We start from the raw sequence: 17,239 nt of genomic DNA on the forward strand, positions 1-17,239 counted from the left end.
CTGATCCTGAACCTGCTGGTGCGTGCGCTCAGGGTTCTGTACATTCTGTTCCTGAACCTCCTGGTGCAATTCCGCAGGGTTCTGTCCCTTCGGTTGCTGAACCTGCTGTTGGATGTGCTCATGGTTTTGTACCTTCTGTTCCTGAACCTGCTGGTGTGTGTGCTCAGGGTTCTGTACCTTCTGTTCCTGAACCTGCTGGTGCATGTGCTCAGGGTTCTGTACCTTCTGTTCCTGAACCTGCTGTTGGATGTGCTCATGGTTCTGTACCTTCTTTTCCTGAACCTGGTGGTGCGTATGCTCAGGGTTCTGTACCTTCTGTTCCTGAACCTGCTGGTGCGAGTCCTAAGGGTTCTGTACCTTCTGTTCCTGAACCTGCTGGTGCATGGGCTCAGGGTTCTGTACCTTCTGTTCCTGAACCTGCTGTTGGATGTGCTCATGGGTATGTACCTTCTTTTCCTGAACCTGGTTGTGCGTATGCTCAGGGTTCTGTACCTTCTGTTCCTGAACCTGCTGGTGCATGTGCTCAGGGTTCTGTACCTTCGCTTCCTGAACTTGCTGGTGCGTGTGCTCAGGAATCTGTACGTTCGGATCCAGAACCTGCTGGTGCATGTGCTCAGGGCTCTGTACCTTCTGTTCCTGATCCTGCTGGAGCGTGTGCTCACGGTTCTGTACCTTCTGTTCCTGAAACAGCTGGTGCATTTGCTCAGGGCTCCTGAACCTGCTGGTGCATGTGTTCAGGGTTCTGTACCTTCTGTTCCTGAACCTGCTGGTGCATGTGTTCAGGGTTCTGTACCTTCAGTTCCTGAACCTGCTGGTGCATGTGCTCAGGGGTCTGTACCTACGGGTCCTGAACCAGGTGGTGCATGTATTCAGGGTTCTGTAACTTCTGTTCCTGAACCTGCTGGTGCATGTGCTCACGGTTCTGTAACTTATGTTCCTGATCCTGCTGGAGCATGTGGTCAGGGTTCTGTACCTTATGTTCCAGTCACTGCTGGTGCATGTGCTCAGGGTTCTGTAACTTATGTTCCGGAACCTGCTGGTGCATGTGCTCAGGGTTCTCTACCTTCTGTTCCTGAAACTGCTGGTGCGAGTCCTAAGGGTTCTGTACCTTCGGTTCCTGAAACTGCTGGTGCGTGTGCTCAGGGTTCTGTACCTTCTGTTCCTGAAACTGCTGGTGCGAGTCCTAAGGGTTCTGTACCTTCTGTTCCTGAACCTGCTGGTGCATGTGCTCAGGGTTCTGTACCTTCATTTCCTGAACTTGCTGGTGCGTGTGCTCAGGTTTCTGTACCTTCGGATCCAGAACCTGCTGGTCCGTGTGCTCAGGGTTCTGTATATTCAGTTCCTGAACCTGCTGGAGCGTGTGCTCAGGTTCCTGTCCCTTCGGTTGCTGAACCTGCTGTTGGATGTGCTCAGGGTTCTGTACCTTCTGTTCCTGAACATGCTGGTGCGTGTGTTCAGGGTTCTATACCTTCTGTTCCTGAACCGGCTGGTCCGTGTGCTCAGGGTTCTGTACCTTCTGTTCCTGAAACTGCTGGTGCATGTGCTCAGGGTTCTGTACCTTCTGTTCCTGAACCTGCTGGTGCGAGTCCTAAGGGTTCTGTACCTTCTGTTCCTGAACCTGCTGGTACATGTGCTCAGGATTCTGTACCTTCTGTTCCTGAACCTGCTGGTGCGTGTGCTCAGGTTTCTGTACCTTCGGATCCAGAACCTGCTGGTCCGTGTGCTCAGGGTTCTGTATATTCAGTTCCTGAACCTGCTGGAGCGTGTGCTCAGGTTCCTGTCCCTTCGGTTGCTGAACCTGCTGTTGGATGTGCTCAGGGTTCTGTACCTTCTGTTCCGGAACATGCTGGTGCGTGTGTTCAGGGTTCTGTACCTTCTGTTCCTGAACCGGCTGGTCCGTGTGCTCAGGGTTCTGTACCTTCTTTTCCTGAAACTGCTGGTGCTTGTGCTCAGGGTTCTGTACCTTCTGTTCCTGAACCTGCTGGTGCGTGTGTTCAGGGTTCTGTACCACTTGTTCCTGAACCTGCTGGTACATGTGCTCAGGATTCTGTACCTTCTGTTCCTGAACCTGCTGGTGCGTATGCTCAGGGTTCTGTACCTTCTGTTCCTGAACCTGCTGGTGCGAGTCCTAAGGGTTCTGTACCTTCTGTTCCTGAACCTGCTGGTGCATGTGCTCAGGGTTCTGTACCTTCATTTCCTGAACTTGCTGGTGCGTGTGCTCAGGATTCTGTACGTTCGGATCCAGAACCTGCTGGTGCATGCGCTCAGGGTGCTGTACCTTCTGTTCCTGAACCTGCTGGAGCGTGTGCTCAGAGCTCTGTACCTTCTGTTCCTGAACCTGCTGGTGCATGTGCACAGGGTTCTGTACCTTCTGTTCGTGAACCTGCTGGTGCATGTGCTCAGGTTTCTGTCCCTTCGGTTCCTGAATCTGCTGGTGCATGTGCTCAGGTTTCTGTCCCTTCGGTTCCTGAATCTGCTGGTGGATGTGTTCAGGGTTCTGTACCTTCTGTTCCTGAACGTGCAGGTGCGTGTGCTCAGGGTTCTGTACCTTCTGTTCCTGAACCTGCTGGTGCATGTGCTCAGAGCTCTGTACCTTCTGATCCTGAACCTGCTGGTGCATGTGTCCAGGTTCTGTACCTTCTGTTCCTGAACCTGCAGGTGCGTATGCTCAGGGTTCTGTTCCTTCTGTTCCTGAACCTGCAGGTGCGTGTGCTCAGGGTTCTGTACCTTCTGTTCCTGAACCTGCAGGTGCGTGTGCTCACGGTTCTGTTCCTTCTGTTCCTGAAACAGCTGTTGGATGTGCTCAGAGCTCTGTACCTTCTGTTCCTGAAACTGCTGGTGCATGTGCTCAGGGTTCTATGCCTTCTGTTCCTGAACCTGCTGGTCCGTTTGCTCACGGTTCTGTACCTTCTGATCCTGAACCTGCTGGTGCAATTCCGCAGGGTTCCGTCCCTTCGGTTGCTGAACCTGCTGTTGGATGTGCTCATGGTTTTGTACCTTCTGTTCCTGAACCTGCTGGTGTGTGTGCTCAGGGTTCTGTACCTTCTGTTCCTGAACCTGCTGGTGCATGAGCTCAGGGTTCTGTACCTTCGGTTCATGAACCTGCTGGTGCGTGTGCTCAGGGTTCTGTACCTTCTGTTCCTGAACCTGCTGGTACATGTGCTCAGGATTCTGTACCTTCTGTTCCTGAACCTGCTGGTGCGTGTGCTCAGGTTTCTGTACCTTCGGATCCAGAACCTGCTGGTGCGAGTCCTAAGAGTTCTGTACCTTCTGTTCCTGAACATGCTGGTGCATGTGCTCAGGGTTCTGTATATTCAGTTCCTGAACCTGCTGGTGCGTGTGCTCAGGTTTCTGTCCCTTCGGTTACTGAACCTGCTGGTGCATGTGCTCAGGGTTCTGTACCTTCTGTTCCTGAACCTGCTGGTGGATGTGTTCAGGGTTATAGAACATAGAACAGTACAGCACAGAACAGGCCCTTCAGCCCACAATGTTGTGCCGACCATTGATCCTCATGGATGCACCCTCAAATTTCTGTGACCATATGCATGTCCAGCAGTCTCTTAAATGACCCCAATGACCTTGCTTCCACAACTGCTGCTGGCAACGCATTCCATGCTCTCACAACTCTCTGCGTAAAGAACCTGCCTCTGACATCCCCTCTATACTTTCCACCAACCAGCTTAAAACTATGACCCCTCGTGCTAGCCATTTCTGCCCTGGGAAATAGTCTCTGGCTATCAACTCTATCTATGCCTCTCATTATCTTGTATACCTCAATTAGGTCCCCTCTCCTCCTCCTTTTCTCCAATGAAAAGAGATCGAGCTCAGTCAACCTCTCTTCATAAGATAAGCCCTCCAGTCCAGGCAGCATCCTGGTAAACCTCCTCTGAACCCTCTCCAAAGCATCCACATCTTTCCTATAATAGGGCGCCCAGAACTGGACGCAGTATTCCAAGTGCGGTCTAACCAAAGTTTTATAGAGCTGCAACAAGATCTCACGACTCTTAAACTCAATCCCCCTGTTAATGAAAGCCAAAACACCATATGCTTTCTTAACAACCCTGTCCACTTGGGTGGCCATTTTAAGGGATCTATGTATCTGCACACCAAGATCCCTCTGTTCCTCCACGCTGCCAAGAATCCTATCCTTAATCCTGTACTCAGCTTTCAAATTCGACCTTCCAAAATGCATCACCTCGCATTTATCCAGGTTGAACTCCATCTGCCACCTCTCAGCCCATCTCTGCATCCTGTCAATGTCCCGCTGCAGCCTACAACAGCCCTCTACACTGTCAACGACACCTCCGACCTTTGTGTCGTCTGCAAACTTGCTGACCCATCCTTCAATTCCCTCGTCCAAGTCATTAATAAAAATTACAAACAGTAGAGGCCCAAGGACAGAGCCCTGTGGAACCCCACTCACCACTGACTTCCAGGCAGAATATTTTCCTTCTACTACCACTCGCTGTCTTCTGTTGGCCAGCCAATTCTGTATCCAAGCAGCTAAGTTCCCCTGTATCCCATTCCTCCTGACCTTCTGAATGAGCCTTCCATGGGGAACCTTATCAAATGCCTTACTGAAGTCCATATACACCACATCCACAGCTCGACCCTCATCAACCTTACTAGTCACATCCTCAAAAAACTCGATAAGGTTTGTAAGGCATGACCTACCCCTCACAAAGTTCTGTACCTTCTGTTCCTGAACCTGCTGGTGGATGTGTTCAGGGTTCTGTACCTTCTGTTCCTGAACCTGCTGGTGCATGTGCTCAGGGTTCTGTACCTTCTGTTCCTGAACCTGCTGGTGGATGTGTTCAGGGTTCTGTACCTTCTGTTCCTGAACCTGCTGGTGGATGTGTTCAGGGTTCTGTACCTTCTGTTCCTGAACCTGCTGGTGGATGTGTTCAGGGTTCTGTACCTTCTGTTCCTGAACCTGCTGGTGCATGTGCTCAGGTTTCTGTCCTTTCGGTTCCAAAACCTGCTGGTGGATGTGTTCAGGGTTCTGTACCTTCTGTTCCTGAAACTGCTGGTGCGTGTGCTCAGGGTTCTGTTCCTTCTGTTCCTGAACCTGCTGGTGCATGTGCTCAGGAATCTGTACCTTCTGATCCTGAACCTGCTGGTGTATGTGCCCAGGTTCTGGACCCTCTGTTCCTGAACCTGCTGGATCATGAGCTCAGGGTTCTGTACCTTCTGTTCCTGAACCTGCTTGTGCATCCGCTCAGGGTTCTGTACCATCTGTTCCTGAACCTGCTGATGCATGAGCTCAGGGTTCTATGCCTTCTGTTTCTGAACCTGCTGGTGCGTTTGCTCACGGTTCTGTACCTTCTGATCCTGAACCTGCTGGTACGTGTGCTCAGTGCTCTGCACCATCTGTTCCTGAACCTGCTGGTGAATGTGCTCAGGGTTCTGTACCTTCTTTTCCTGAACCTGGTGGTGCGAGTCCTAAGGGTTCTGTACCTTCTGTTCCTGAACCTGCTCGTGCATGGGCTCAGGGTTCTGTACCTTCTGTTCCTGAACCTGCGGTTGGATGTGCTCACGGGTCTGTACCTTCTTTTCCTGAACCTGGTTGTGCGTATGCTCAGGGTTCTGTACCTTCTGTTCCTGAACCTGCTGGTGCGAGTCCTAAGGGTTCTGTACCTTCTGTTCCTGAACATGCTGGTGCGTGCACTCAGGTTTCTGTCCCTTCGGTAGCTGAACCTGCTGGTGCATGTGCTCAGGGTTCTGTAACTTCTGTTCCTGAACCTGCTGGTGCATGTGCTCAGGGTTCTGTACCTTCGCTTCCTGAACTTGCTGGTGCGTGTGCTCAGGATTCTGTACCTTTGGATCCAGAACCTGCTGGTGCATGCGCTCAGGGTGCTGTACCTTCTGTTCCTGAACCTGCTGGTGCATGTAGTCAGGTTTCGGTACCTTTTGTTTGTGAACCTGCTGGTACATATGCTCAGGGTCCGGTACCATCTGTTCCTGAACCAGCTGGTGCATGTGTTCAGTGTTCTGAACATTCAGCTCCAGAACCTGCAGGTGCCAGTGCTCAGGGTTCTGTACCTTCAGTTCCTGAACCTGCTGGTGCATGTGCTCAGGGTTCTGTACCTTCAGTTCCTGAACCTGCTGGTGCATGTGCTCAGGTTCCTGTCCCTTCGGTTCCTGAACCTGCTGGTGGATGTGTTCAGGGTTCTGTACCTTCTGTTCCTGAACCTGCTGGTGCATGTGCCCAGGTTCTGGACCCTCTGTTCCTGAACCTGCTGGATCATGTGCTCAGGGTTCTGTGCCTTCTGTTCTGAACCTGCTTGTGCATCCGCTCAGGGTTCGGTACCATCTGTTCCTGAACCTGCTGGTGCATGAGCTCAGGGTTCTATGCCTTCTGTTCCTGAACCTGCTGCTCCGTTTGCTCACGGTTCTGTACCTTCTGATCCTGAACCTGCTGGTGCGTGCGCTCAGGGTTCTGTACATTCTGTTCCTGAACCTCCTGGTGCAATTCCGCAGGGTTCTGTCCCTTCGGTTGCTGAACCTGCTGTTGGATGTGCTCATGGTTTTGTACCTTCTGTTCCTGAACCTGCTGGTGTGTGTGCTCAGGGTTCTGTACCTTCTGTTCCTGAACCTGCTGGTGCATGTGCTCAGGGTTCTGTACCTTCTGTTCCTGAACCTGCTGTTGGATGTGCTCATGGTTCTGTACCTTCTTTTCCTGAACCTGGTGGTGCGTATGCTCAGGGTTCTGTACCTTCTGTTCCTGAACCTGCTGGTGCGAGTCCTAAGGGTTCTGTACCTTCTGTTCCTGAACCTGCTGGTGCATGGGCTCAGGGTTCTGTACCTTCTGTTCCTGAACCTGCTGTTGGATGTGCTCATGGGTATGTACCTTCTTTTCCTGAACCTGGTTGTGCGTATGCTCAGGGTTCTGTACCTTCGCTTCCTGAACTTGCTGGTGCGTGAGCTCAGGAATCTGTACGTTCGGATCCAGAACCTGCTGGTGCATGCGCTCAGGGTGCTGTACCTTCTGTTCCTGAACCTGCTGGTGCATGTAGTCAGGTTTCTGTACCTTTTGTTCGTGAACCTGCTGGTACATATGCTCAGGGTCCGGTACCATCTGTTCCTGAACCAGCTGGTGCATGTGTTCAGTGTTCTGAACATTCAGCTCCAGAACCTGCAGGTGCCAGTGCTCAGGGTTCTGTACCTTTTGTTCCTGAACCTGCTGGTGCATGTGCTCAGGTTCCTGTCCCTTCGGTTCCTGAACCTGCTGGTGGATGTGTTCAGGGTTCTGTACCTTCTGTTCCTGAATCTGCTGGTGCATGTGCACAGGGTTCTGTACCTTCTGTTCGTGAACCTGCTGGTGCATGTGCTCAGGTTTCTGTCCCTTCAGTTCCTGAATCTGCTGGTGGATGTGTTCAGGGTTCTGTACCTTCTGTTCCTGAACGTGCAGGTGCGTGTGCTCAGGGTTCTGTACCTTCTGTTCCTGAACCTGCTGGTGCGTGTGCTCAGGGTTCTGTACCTTCTGTTCCTGAACCTGCTGTTGGATGTGCTCACGGGTCTGTACCTTCTTTTCCTGAACCTGGTTGTGCGTATGCTCAGGGTTCTGTACCTTCTGTTCCTGAACATGCTGGTGCGTGCACTCAGGTTTCTGTCCCTTCGGTAGCTGAACCTGCTGGTGCATGTGCTCAGGGTTCTGTAACTTCTGTTCCTGAACCTGCTGGTGCATGTGCTCAGGGTTCTGTACCTTTACTTCCTGAACTTGCTGGTGCGTGTGCTCAGGATTCTGTACCTTTGGATCCAGAACCTGCTGGTGCATGCGCTCAGGGTGCTGTACCTTCTGTTCCTGAACCTGCTGGTGCATGTAGTCAGGTTTCGGTACCTTTTGTTCGTGAACCTGCTGGTACATATGCTCAGGGTCCGGTACCATCTGTTCCTGAACCAGCTGGTGCATGTGTTCAGTGTTCTGAACATTCAGCTCCAGAACCTGCAGGTGCCAGTGCTCAGGGTTCTGTACCTTCAGTTCCTGAACCTGCTGGTACATGTGCTCAGGGTTCTGTACCTTCAGTTCCTGAACCTGCTGGTGCATGTGCTCAGGTTCCTGTCCCTTCGGTTCCTGAACCTGCTGGTGGATGTGTTCAGGGTTCTGTACCTTCTGTTCCTGAACCCCATGGTGCATGTGCCCAGGTTCTGGACCCTCTGTTCCTGAACCTGCTGGATCATGTGCTCAGGGTTCTGTGCCTTCTGTTCTGAACCTGCTTGTGCATCCGCTCAGGGTTCGGTACCATCTGTTCCTGAACCTGCTGGTGCATGAGCTCAGGGTTCTATGCCTTCTGTTCCTGAACCTGCTGCTCCGTTTGCTCACGGTTCTGTACCTTCTGATCCTGAACCTGCTGGTGCGTGCGCTCAGGGTTCTGTACATTCTGTTCCTGAACCTCCTGGTGCAATTCCGCAGGGTTCTGTCCCTTCGGTTGCTGAACCTGCTATTGGATGTGCTCATGGTTTTGTACCTTCTGTTCCTGAACCTGCTGGTGTGTGTGCTCAGGGTTCTGTACCTTCTGTTCCTGAACCTGCTGGTGCATGTGCTCAGGGTTCTGTACCTTCTGTTCCTGAACCTGCTGTTGGATGTGCTCATGGTTCTGTACCTTCTTTTCCTGAACCTGGTGGTGCGTATGCTCAGGGTTCTGTACCTTCTGTTCCTGAACCTGCTGGTGCGAGTCCTAAGGGTTCTGTACCTTCTGTTCCTGAACCTGCTGGTGCATGGGCTCAGGGTTCTGTACCTTCTGTTCCTGAACCTGCTGTTGGATGTGCTCATGGGTCTGTACCTTCTTTTCCTGAACCTGGTTGTGCGTATGCTCAGGGTTCTGTACCTTCTGTTCCTGAACCTGCTGGTGCATGTGCTCAGGGTTCTGTACCTTCGCTTCCTGAACTTGCTGGTGCGTGTGCTCAGGAATCTGTACGTTTGGATCCAGAACCTGCTGGTGCATGTGCTCAGGGTTCTGTACCTACAGTTCCTGAACCTGCTGGTGTGTGTGCTCAGGGTTCTGTACCTTCTGTTCCTGAACCTGCTGGTGCATGTGCTCAGGGTTCTGTACCTTCTGTTCCTGAACCTGCTGTTGGATGTGCTCATGGTTCTGTACCTTCTTTTCCTGAACCTGGTGGTGCGTATGCTCAGGGTTCTGTACCTTCTGTTCCTGAACCTGCTGGTGCGAGTCCTAAGGGTTCTGTACCTTCTGTTCCTGAACCTGCTGGTGCATGGGCTCAGGGTTCTGTACCTTCTGTTCCTGAACCTGCTGGTGCATGTAGTCAGGTTTCGGTACCTTTTGTTCGTGAACCTGCTGGTACATATGCTCAGGGTCCGGTACCATCTGTTCCTGAACCAGCTGGTGCATGTGTTCAGTGTTCTGAACATTCAGCTCCAGAACCTGCAGGTGCCAGTGCTCAGGGTTCTGTACCTTTTGTTCCTGAACCTGCTGGTGCATGTGCTCAGGGTTCTGTACCTACAGTTCCTGAACCTGCTGGTGCATGTGCTCAGGTTCCTGTCCCTTCGGTTCCTGAACCTGCTGGTGGATGTGTTCAGGGTTCTGTACCTTCTGTTCCTGAATCTGCTGGTGCATGTGCACAGGGTTCTGTACCTTCTGTTCGTGAACCTGCTGGTGCATGTGCTCAGGTTTCTGTCCCTTCGGTTCCTGAATCTGCTGGTGGATGTGTTCAGGGTTCTGTACCTTCTGTTCCTGAACGTGCAGGTGCGTGTGCTCAGGGTTCTGTACCTTCTGTTCCTGAACCTGCTGGTGCGTGTGCTCAGGGTTCTGTACCTTCTGTTCCTGAACCTGCTGTTGGATGTGCTCACGGGTCTGTACCTTCTTTTCCTGAACCTGGTTGTGCGTATGCTCAGGGTTCTGTACCTTCTGTTCCTGAACATGCTGGTGCGTGCACTCAGGTTTCTGTCCCTTCGGTAGCTGAACCTGCTGGTGCATGTGCTCAGGGTTCTGTAACTTCTGTTCCTGAACCTGCTGGTGCATGTGCTCAGGGTTCTGTACCTTTACTTCCTGAACTTGCTGGTGCGTGTGCTCAGGATTCTGTACCTTTGGATCCAGAACCTGCTGGTGCATGCGCTCAGGGTGCTGTACCTTCTGTTCCTGAACCTGCTGGTGCATGTAGTCAGGTTTCGGTACCTTTTGTTCGTGAACCTGCTGGTACATATGCTCAGGGTCCGGTACCATCTGTTCCTGAACCAGCTGGTGCATGTGTTCAGTGTTCTGAACATTCAGCTCCAGAACCTGCAGTTGCCAGTGCTCAGGGTTCTGTACCTTCAGTTCCTGAACCTGCTGGTACATGTGCTCAGGGTTCTGTACCTTCAGTTCCTGAACCTGCTGGTGCATGTGCTCAGGTTCCTGTCCCTTCGGTTCCTGAACCTGCTGGTGGATGTGTTCAGGGTTCTGTACCTTCTGTTCCTGAACCACATGGTGCATGTGCCCAGGTTCTGGACCCTCTGTTCCTGAACCTGCTGGATCATGTGCTCAGGGTTCTGTGCCTTCTGTTCTGAACCTGCTTGTGCATCCGCTCAGGGTTCGGTACCATCTGTTCCTGAACCTGCTGGTGCATGAGCTCAGGGTTCTATGCCTTCTGTTCCTGAACCTGCTGCTCCGTTTGCTCACGGTTCTGTACCTTCTGATCCTGAACCTGCTGGTGCGTGCGCTCAGGGTTCTGTACATTCTGTTCCTGAACCTCCTGGTGCAATTCCGCAGGGTTCTGTCCCTTCGGTTGCTGAACCTGCTGTTGGATGTGCTCATGGTTTTGTACCTTCTGTTCCTGAACCTGCTGGTGTGTGTGCTCAGGGTTCTGTACCTTCTGTTCCTGAACCTGCTGGTGCATGTGCTCAGGGTTCTGTACCTTCTGTTCCTGAACCTGCTGTTGGATGTGCTCATGGTTCTGTACCTTCTTTTCCTGAACCTGGTGGTGCGTATGCTCAGGGTTCTGTACCTTCTGTTCCTGAACCTGCTGGTGCGAGTCCTAAGGGTTCTGTACCTTCTGTTCCTGAACCTGCTGGTGCATGGGCTCAGGGTTCTGTACCTTCTGTTCCTGAACCTGCTGTTGGATGTGCTCATGGGTATGTACCTTCTTTTCCTGAACCTGGTTGTGCATATGCTCAGGGTTCTGTACCTTCTGTTCCTGAACCTGCTGGTGCATGTGCTCAGGGTTCTGTACCTTCGCTTCCTGAACTTGCTGGTGCGTGTGCTCAGGAATCTGTACGTTCGGATCCAGAACCTGCTGGTGCATGCGCTCAGGGTGCTGTACCTTCTGTTCCTGAACCTGCTGGTGCATGTAGTCAGGTTTCGGTACCTTTTGTTCGTGAACCTGCTGGTACATATGCTCAGGGTCCGGTACCATCTGTTCCTGAACCAGCTGGTGCATGTGTTCAGTGTTCTGAACATTCAGCTCCAGAACCTGCAGGTGCCAGTGCTCAGGGTTCTGTACCTTTTGTTCCTGAACCTGCTGGTGCATGTGCTCAGGGTTCTGTACCTTCAGTTCCTGAACCTGCTGGTGCATGTGCTCAGGTTCCTGTCCCTTCGGTTCCTGAACCTGCTGGTGGATGTGTTCAGGGTTCTGTACCTTCTGTTCCTGAATCTGCTGGTGCATGTGCACAGGGTTCTGTACCTTCTGTTCGTGAACCTGCTGGTGCATGTGCTCAGGTTTCTGTCCCTTCGGTTCCTGAATCTGCTGGTGGATGTGTTCAGGGTTCTGTACCTTCTGTTCCTGAACGTGCAGGTGCGTGTGCTCAGGGTTCTGTACCTTCTGTTCCTGAACCTGCTGGTGCGTGTGCTCAGGGTTCTGTACCTTCAGTTCCTGAACCTGCTGTTGGATGTGCTCACGGGTCTGTACCTTCTTTTCCTGAACCTGGTTGTGCGTATGCTCAGGGTTCTGTACCTTCTGTTCCTGAACATGCTGGTGCGTGCACTCAGGTTTCTGTCCCTTCGGTAGCTGAACCTGCTGGTGCATGTGCTCAGGGTTCTGTAACTTCTGTTCCTGAACCTACTGGTGCATGTGCTCAGGGTTCTGTAACTTCTGTTCCTGAACCTGCTGGTGCGTGTGCTCAGGGTTCTGTACCTTTGGATCCAGAACCTGCTGGTGCATGCGCTCAGGGTGCTGTACCTTCTGTTCCTGAACCTGCTGGTGCGTGTGCTCAGGGTTCTGTACCTTCTGTTCCTGAACCTGCTGTTGGATGTGCTCACGGGTCTGTACCTTCTTTTCCTGAACCTGGTTGTGCGTATGCTCAGGGTTCTGTACCTTCTGTTCCTGAACATGCTGGTGCGTGCACTCAGGTTTCTCTCCCTTCGGTAGCTGAACCTGCTGGTGCATGTGCTCAGGGTTCTGTAACTTCTGTTCCTGAACCTGCTGGTGCATGTGCTCAGGGTTCTGTAACTTCTGTTCCTGAACCTGCTGGTGCGTGTGCTCAGGGTTCTGTACCTTCGGATCCAGAACCTGCTGGTGCATGCGCTCAGGGTGCTGTACCTTCTGTTCCTGAACCTGCTGGTGCATGTAGTCAGGTTTCGGTACCTTTTGTTCGTGAACCTGCTGGTACATATGCTCAGGGTCCGGTACCATCTGTTCCTGAACCAGCTGGTACATGTGTTCAGTGTTCTGAACATTCAGCTCCAGAACCTGCAGGTGCCAGTGCTCAGGGTTCTGTACGCTTTGTTCCTGAACCTGCTGGTGCATGTGCTCAGGGTTCTGTACCTTCAGTTCCTGAACCTGCTGGTGCATGTGCTCAGGTTCCTGTCCCTTCGGTTCCTGAACCTGCTGGTGGATGTGTTCAGGGTTCTGTACCTTCTGTTCCTGAACCTGCTGGTGCATGTGCTCAGAGCTCTGTACCTTCTGATCCTGAACCTGCTGGTGCATGTGCCCAGGTTCTGGACCCTCTGTTCCTGAACCTGCTGGATCATGTGCTCAGGGTTCTGTGCCTTCTGTTCCTGAACCTGCTTGTGCATCCGCTCAGGGTTCGGTACCATCTGTTCCTGAACCTGCTGGTGCATGAGCTCAGGGTTCTATGCCTTCTGATCCTGAACCTGCTGGTGCGTGTGCTCAGGGTTCTGTACATTCTGTTCCTGAACCTCCTGGTGCAATTCCGCAGGGTTCTGTCCCTTTGGTTGCTGAACCTGCTGTTGGATGTGCTCATGGTTTTGTACCTTCTGTTCCTGAACCTGCTGGTGTGTGGGCTCAGGGTTCTGTACCTTCTGTTCCTGAACCTGCTGTTGGATGTGCTCATGGTTCTGTACCTTCTTTTCCTGAACCTGGTGGTGCGTATGCTCAGGGTTCTGTACCTTCTGTTCCTGAACCTGCTGGTGCGAGTCCTAAGGGTTCTGTACCTTCTGTTCCTGAACCTGCTGGTGCATGTGCTCAGGGTTCTGTACCTTCTGTTCCTGAACCTGCTGGTGGATGTGTTCAGGGTTCTGTACCTTCTGTTCCTGAACCTGCTGGTGGATGTGTTCAGGGTTCTGTACCTTCTGTTCCTGAACCTGCTGGTGGATGTGTTCAGGGTTCTGTACCTTCTGTTCCTGAACCTGCTGGTGCATGTGCTCAGGTTTCTGTCCTTTCGGTTCCAAAACCTGCTGGTGGATGTGTTCAGGGTTCTGTACCTTCTGTTCCTGAAACTGCTGGTGCGTGTGCTCAGGGTTCTGTTCCTTCTGTTCCTGAACCTGCTGGTGCATGTGCTCAGGAATCTGTACCTTCTGATCCTGAACCTGCTGGTGTATGTGCCCAGGTTCTGGACCCTCTGTTCCTGAACCTGCTGGATCATGTGCTCAGGGTTCTGTACCTTCTGTTCCTGAACCTGCTTGTGCATCCGCTCAGGGTTCTGTACCATCTGTTCCTGAACCTGCTGATGCATGAGCTCAGGGTTCTATGCCTTCTGTTTCTGAACCTGCTGGTGCGTTTGCTCACGGTTCTGTACCTTCTGATCCTGAACCTGCTGGTACGTGTGCTCAGTGCTCTGCACCATCTGTTCCTGAACCTGCTGGTGCATGTGCTCAGGGTTCTGTACCTTCTGTTCCTGAACCTCCTGGTCCAATTCCGCAGGGTACTGTACCTTCTCTTCCTGAACATGTTGGTGCCTGTGTTCTGGTTCTGTGCCGTCTGTTCCTGAACCTGCTGGTGCATGTGCTCACGGTTCTGTACCTTCTCTTCCTGAACCTGCTGGAGCGTGTGCTCAGGGTTCTGTACCTTCTGTTCCTGAACCTGCTGTTGGATGTGCTCATGGTTCTGTACCTTCTTTTCCTGAACCTGGTGGTGCGAGTCCTAAGGGTTCTGTACCTTCTGTTCCTGAACCTGCTCGTGCATGGGCTCAGGGTTCTGTACCTTCTGTTCCTGAACCTGCGGTTGGATGTGCTCAGGGGTCTGTACCTTCTTTTCCTGAACCTGGTTATGCGTATGCTCAGGGTTCTGTACCTTCTGTTCCTGAACATGCTGGTGCGTGCACTCAGGTTTCTGTCCCTTCGGTAGCTGAACCTGCTGGTGCATGTGCTCAGGGTTCTGTAACTTCTGTTCCTGAACCTGCTGGTGCATGTGCTCAGGGTTCTGTACCTTTGGATCCAGAACCTGCTGGTGCATGCGCTCAGGGTGCTGTACCTTCTGTTCCTGAACCTGCTGGTGCATGTAGTCAGGTTTCGGTACCTTTTGTTCGTGAACCTGCTGGTACATATGCTCAGGGTCCGGTACCATCTGTTCCTGAACCAGCTGGTGCATGTGTTCAGTGTTCTGAACATTCAGCTCCAGAACCTGCAGGTGCCAGTGCTCAGGGTTCTGTACGCTTTGTTCCTGAACCTGCTGGTGCATGTGCTCAGGGTTCTGTACCTTCAGTTCCTGAACCTACTGGTGCATGTGCTCAGGTTCCTGTCCCTTCGGTTCCTGAACCTGCTGGTGGATGTGTTCAGGGTTCTGTACTTCTGTTCCTGAACCTGCTGGTGCATGTGCCCAGGTTCTGGACCCTCTGTTCCTGAACCTGCTGGATCATGTGCTCAGGGTTCTGTGCCTTCTGTTCTGAACCTGCTTGTGCATCCGCTCAGGGTTCGGTACCATCTGTTCCTGAACCTGCTGGTGCATGAGCTCAGGGTTCTATGCCTTCTGTTCCTGAACCTGCTGCTCCGTTTGCTCACGGTTCTGTACCTTCTGATCCTGAACCTGCTGGTGCGTGCGCTCAGGGTTCTGTACATTCTGTTCCTGAACCTCCTGGTGCAATTCCGCAGGGTTCTGTCCCTTCGGTTGCTGAACCTGCTGTTGGATGTGCTCATGGTTTTGTACCTTCTGTTCCTGAACCTGCTGGTGTGTGTGCTCAGGGTTCTGTACCTTCTGTTCCTGAACCTGCTGGTGCATGTGCTCAGGGTTCTGTACCTTCTGTTCCTGAACCTGCTGTTGGATGTGCTCATGGTTCTGTACCTTCTTTTCCTGAACCTGGTGGTGCGTATGCTCAGGGTTCTGTACCTTCTGTTCCTGAACCTGCTGGTGCGAGTCCTAAGGGTTCTGTACCTTCTGTTCCTGAACCTGCTGGTGCATGGGCTCAGGGTTCTGTACCTTCTGTTCCTGAACCTGCTGTTGGATGTGCTCATGGGTATGTACCTTCTTTTCCTGAACCTGGTTGTGCGTATGCTCAGGGTTCTGTACCTTCTGTTCCTGAACCTGCTGGTGCATGTGCTCAGGGTTCTGTACCTTCGCTTCCTGAACTTGCTGGTGCGTGTGCTCAGGAATCTGTACGTTCGGATCCAGAACCTGCTGGTGCATGCGCTCAGGGTGCTGTACCTTCTGTTCCTGAACCTGCTGGTGCATGTAGTCAGGTTTCTGTACCTTTTGTTCGTGAACCTGCTGGTACATATGCTCAGGGTCCGGTACCATCTGTTCCTGAACCAGCTGGTGCATGTGTTCAGTGTTCTGAACATTCAGCTCCAGAACCTGCAGGTGCCAGTGCTCAGGGTTCTGTACCTTTTGTTCCTGAATCTGCTGGTGCATGTGCACAGGGTTCTGTACCTTCTGTTCGTGAACCTGCTGGTGCATGTGCTCAGGTTTCTGTCCCTTCGGTTCCTGAATCTGCTGGTGGATGTGTTCAGGGTTCTGTCCCTTCTGTTCCTGAACCTGTTGGTGCATGTGCTCAGAGCTCTGTACCTTCTGATCCTGAACCTGCTGGTGCATGTGCCCAGGTTCTGGACCCTCTGTTCCTGAACCTGCTGGATCATGTGCTCAGGGTTCTGTGCCTTCTGTTCCTGAACCTGCTTGTGCATCCGCTCAGGGTTCGGTACCATCTGTTCCTGAACCTGCTGGTGCATGAGCTCAGGGTTCTATGCCTTCTGATCCTGAACCTGCTGGTGCGTGTGCTCAGGGTTCTGTACATTCTGTTCCTGAACCTCCTGGTGCAATTCCGCAGGGTTCTGTCCCTTCGGTTGCTGAACCTGCTGTTGGATGTGCTCATGGTTTTGTACCTTCTGTTCCTGAACCTGCTGGTGTGTGGGCTCAGGGTTCTGTACCTTCTGTTCCTGAACCTGCTGTTGGATGTGCTCATGGTTCTGTACCTTCTTTTCCTGAACCTGGTGGTGCGTATGCTCAGGGTTCTGTACCTTCTGTTCCTGAACCTGCTGGTGCGAGTCCTAAGGGTTCTGTACCTTCTGTTCCTGAACCTGCTGGTGCATGGGCTCAGGGTTCTGTACCTTCTGTTCCTGAACCTGCTGTTGGATGTGCTCATGGGTCTGTACCTTCTTTTCCTGAACCTGGTTGTGCGTATGCTCAGGGTTCTGTACCTTCTGTTCCTGAACCTGCTGGTGCATGTGCTCAGGGTTCTGTACCTTCGCTTCCTGAACTTGCTGGTGCGTGTGCTCAGGAATCTGTACGTTTGGATCCAGAACCTGCTGGTGCATGCGCTCAGGGTGCTGTACCTTCTGTTCCTGAACCTGCTGGTGCATGTAGTCAGGTTTCTGTACCTTTTGTTCGTGAACCTGCTGGTACATATGCTCAGGGTCCGGTACCATCTATTCCTGAACCAGCTGGTGCATGTGTTCAGTGTTCTGAACATTCAGCTCCAGAACCTGCAGGTGCCAGTGCTCAGGGTTCTGTACCTTCTGTTCCTGAACCTGCTGGTGCATGTGCTCAGGGTTCTGTACCTTCAGTTCCTGAACCTGCTGGTGCATGTGCTCAGGTTCCTGTCCCTTCGGTTCCTGAACCTGCTGGTGGATGTGTTCAGGGTTCTGTACCTTCTGTTCCTGAATCTGCTGGTGCGTCTGCTCAGAGCTCTGTACCTTCT

The 17,239-nt window shown here is 52.4% G+C and overlaps 1 protein-coding gene across 1 annotated transcript in view; it reads right to left on the bottom strand.

The window, feature by feature from the left end:
- LOC132209520 (trichohyalin-like) overlaps positions 1 to 16,967 on the bottom strand; it is a 31,771-nt gene extending 14,804 nt beyond the window's left edge. The window contains exons 1-22 of the mRNA XM_059645083.1: positions 16,830 to 16,967; positions 15,706 to 15,900; positions 14,539 to 14,733; positions 14,314 to 14,463; positions 12,472 to 12,621; positions 12,157 to 12,306; positions 11,797 to 11,946; positions 11,212 to 11,406; positions 10,044 to 10,238; positions 9,774 to 9,923; positions 9,279 to 9,383; positions 7,751 to 7,945; positions 7,481 to 7,630; positions 6,806 to 7,135; positions 6,626 to 6,685; positions 5,818 to 6,012; positions 3,178 to 3,237; positions 2,234 to 2,338; positions 1,649 to 1,831; positions 1,289 to 1,396; positions 843 to 943; positions 628 to 718 (exon numbers count right to left, since the gene is read on the bottom strand). Of these exons, the coding sequence (XP_059501066.1) occupies positions 628 to 718; positions 843 to 943; positions 1,289 to 1,396; positions 1,649 to 1,831; positions 2,234 to 2,338; positions 3,178 to 3,237; positions 5,818 to 6,012; positions 6,626 to 6,685; positions 6,806 to 7,135; positions 7,481 to 7,630; positions 7,751 to 7,945; positions 9,279 to 9,383; positions 9,774 to 9,923; positions 10,044 to 10,238; positions 11,212 to 11,406; positions 11,797 to 11,946; positions 12,157 to 12,306; positions 12,472 to 12,621; positions 14,314 to 14,463; positions 14,539 to 14,733; positions 15,706 to 15,900; positions 16,830 to 16,967 (3,351 nt within the window). The remainder of the gene's footprint in view (positions 1 to 627; positions 719 to 842; positions 944 to 1,288; positions 1,397 to 1,648; positions 1,832 to 2,233; positions 2,339 to 3,177; positions 3,238 to 5,817; positions 6,013 to 6,625; positions 6,686 to 6,805; positions 7,136 to 7,480; positions 7,631 to 7,750; positions 7,946 to 9,278; positions 9,384 to 9,773; positions 9,924 to 10,043; positions 10,239 to 11,211; positions 11,407 to 11,796; positions 11,947 to 12,156; positions 12,307 to 12,471; positions 12,622 to 14,313; positions 14,464 to 14,538; positions 14,734 to 15,705; positions 15,901 to 16,829) is intronic.
- Between the last annotated feature and the right edge of the window lie 272 nt (positions 16,968 to 17,239).

The sequence above is a fragment of the Stegostoma tigrinum genome, chromosome 4, assembly GCF_030684315.1.
Source record: "Stegostoma tigrinum isolate sSteTig4 chromosome 4, sSteTig4.hap1, whole genome shotgun sequence".
In the NCBI taxonomy this organism is placed as follows: Eukaryota; Metazoa; Chordata; class Chondrichthyes; order Orectolobiformes; family Stegostomatidae; genus Stegostoma; species Stegostoma tigrinum.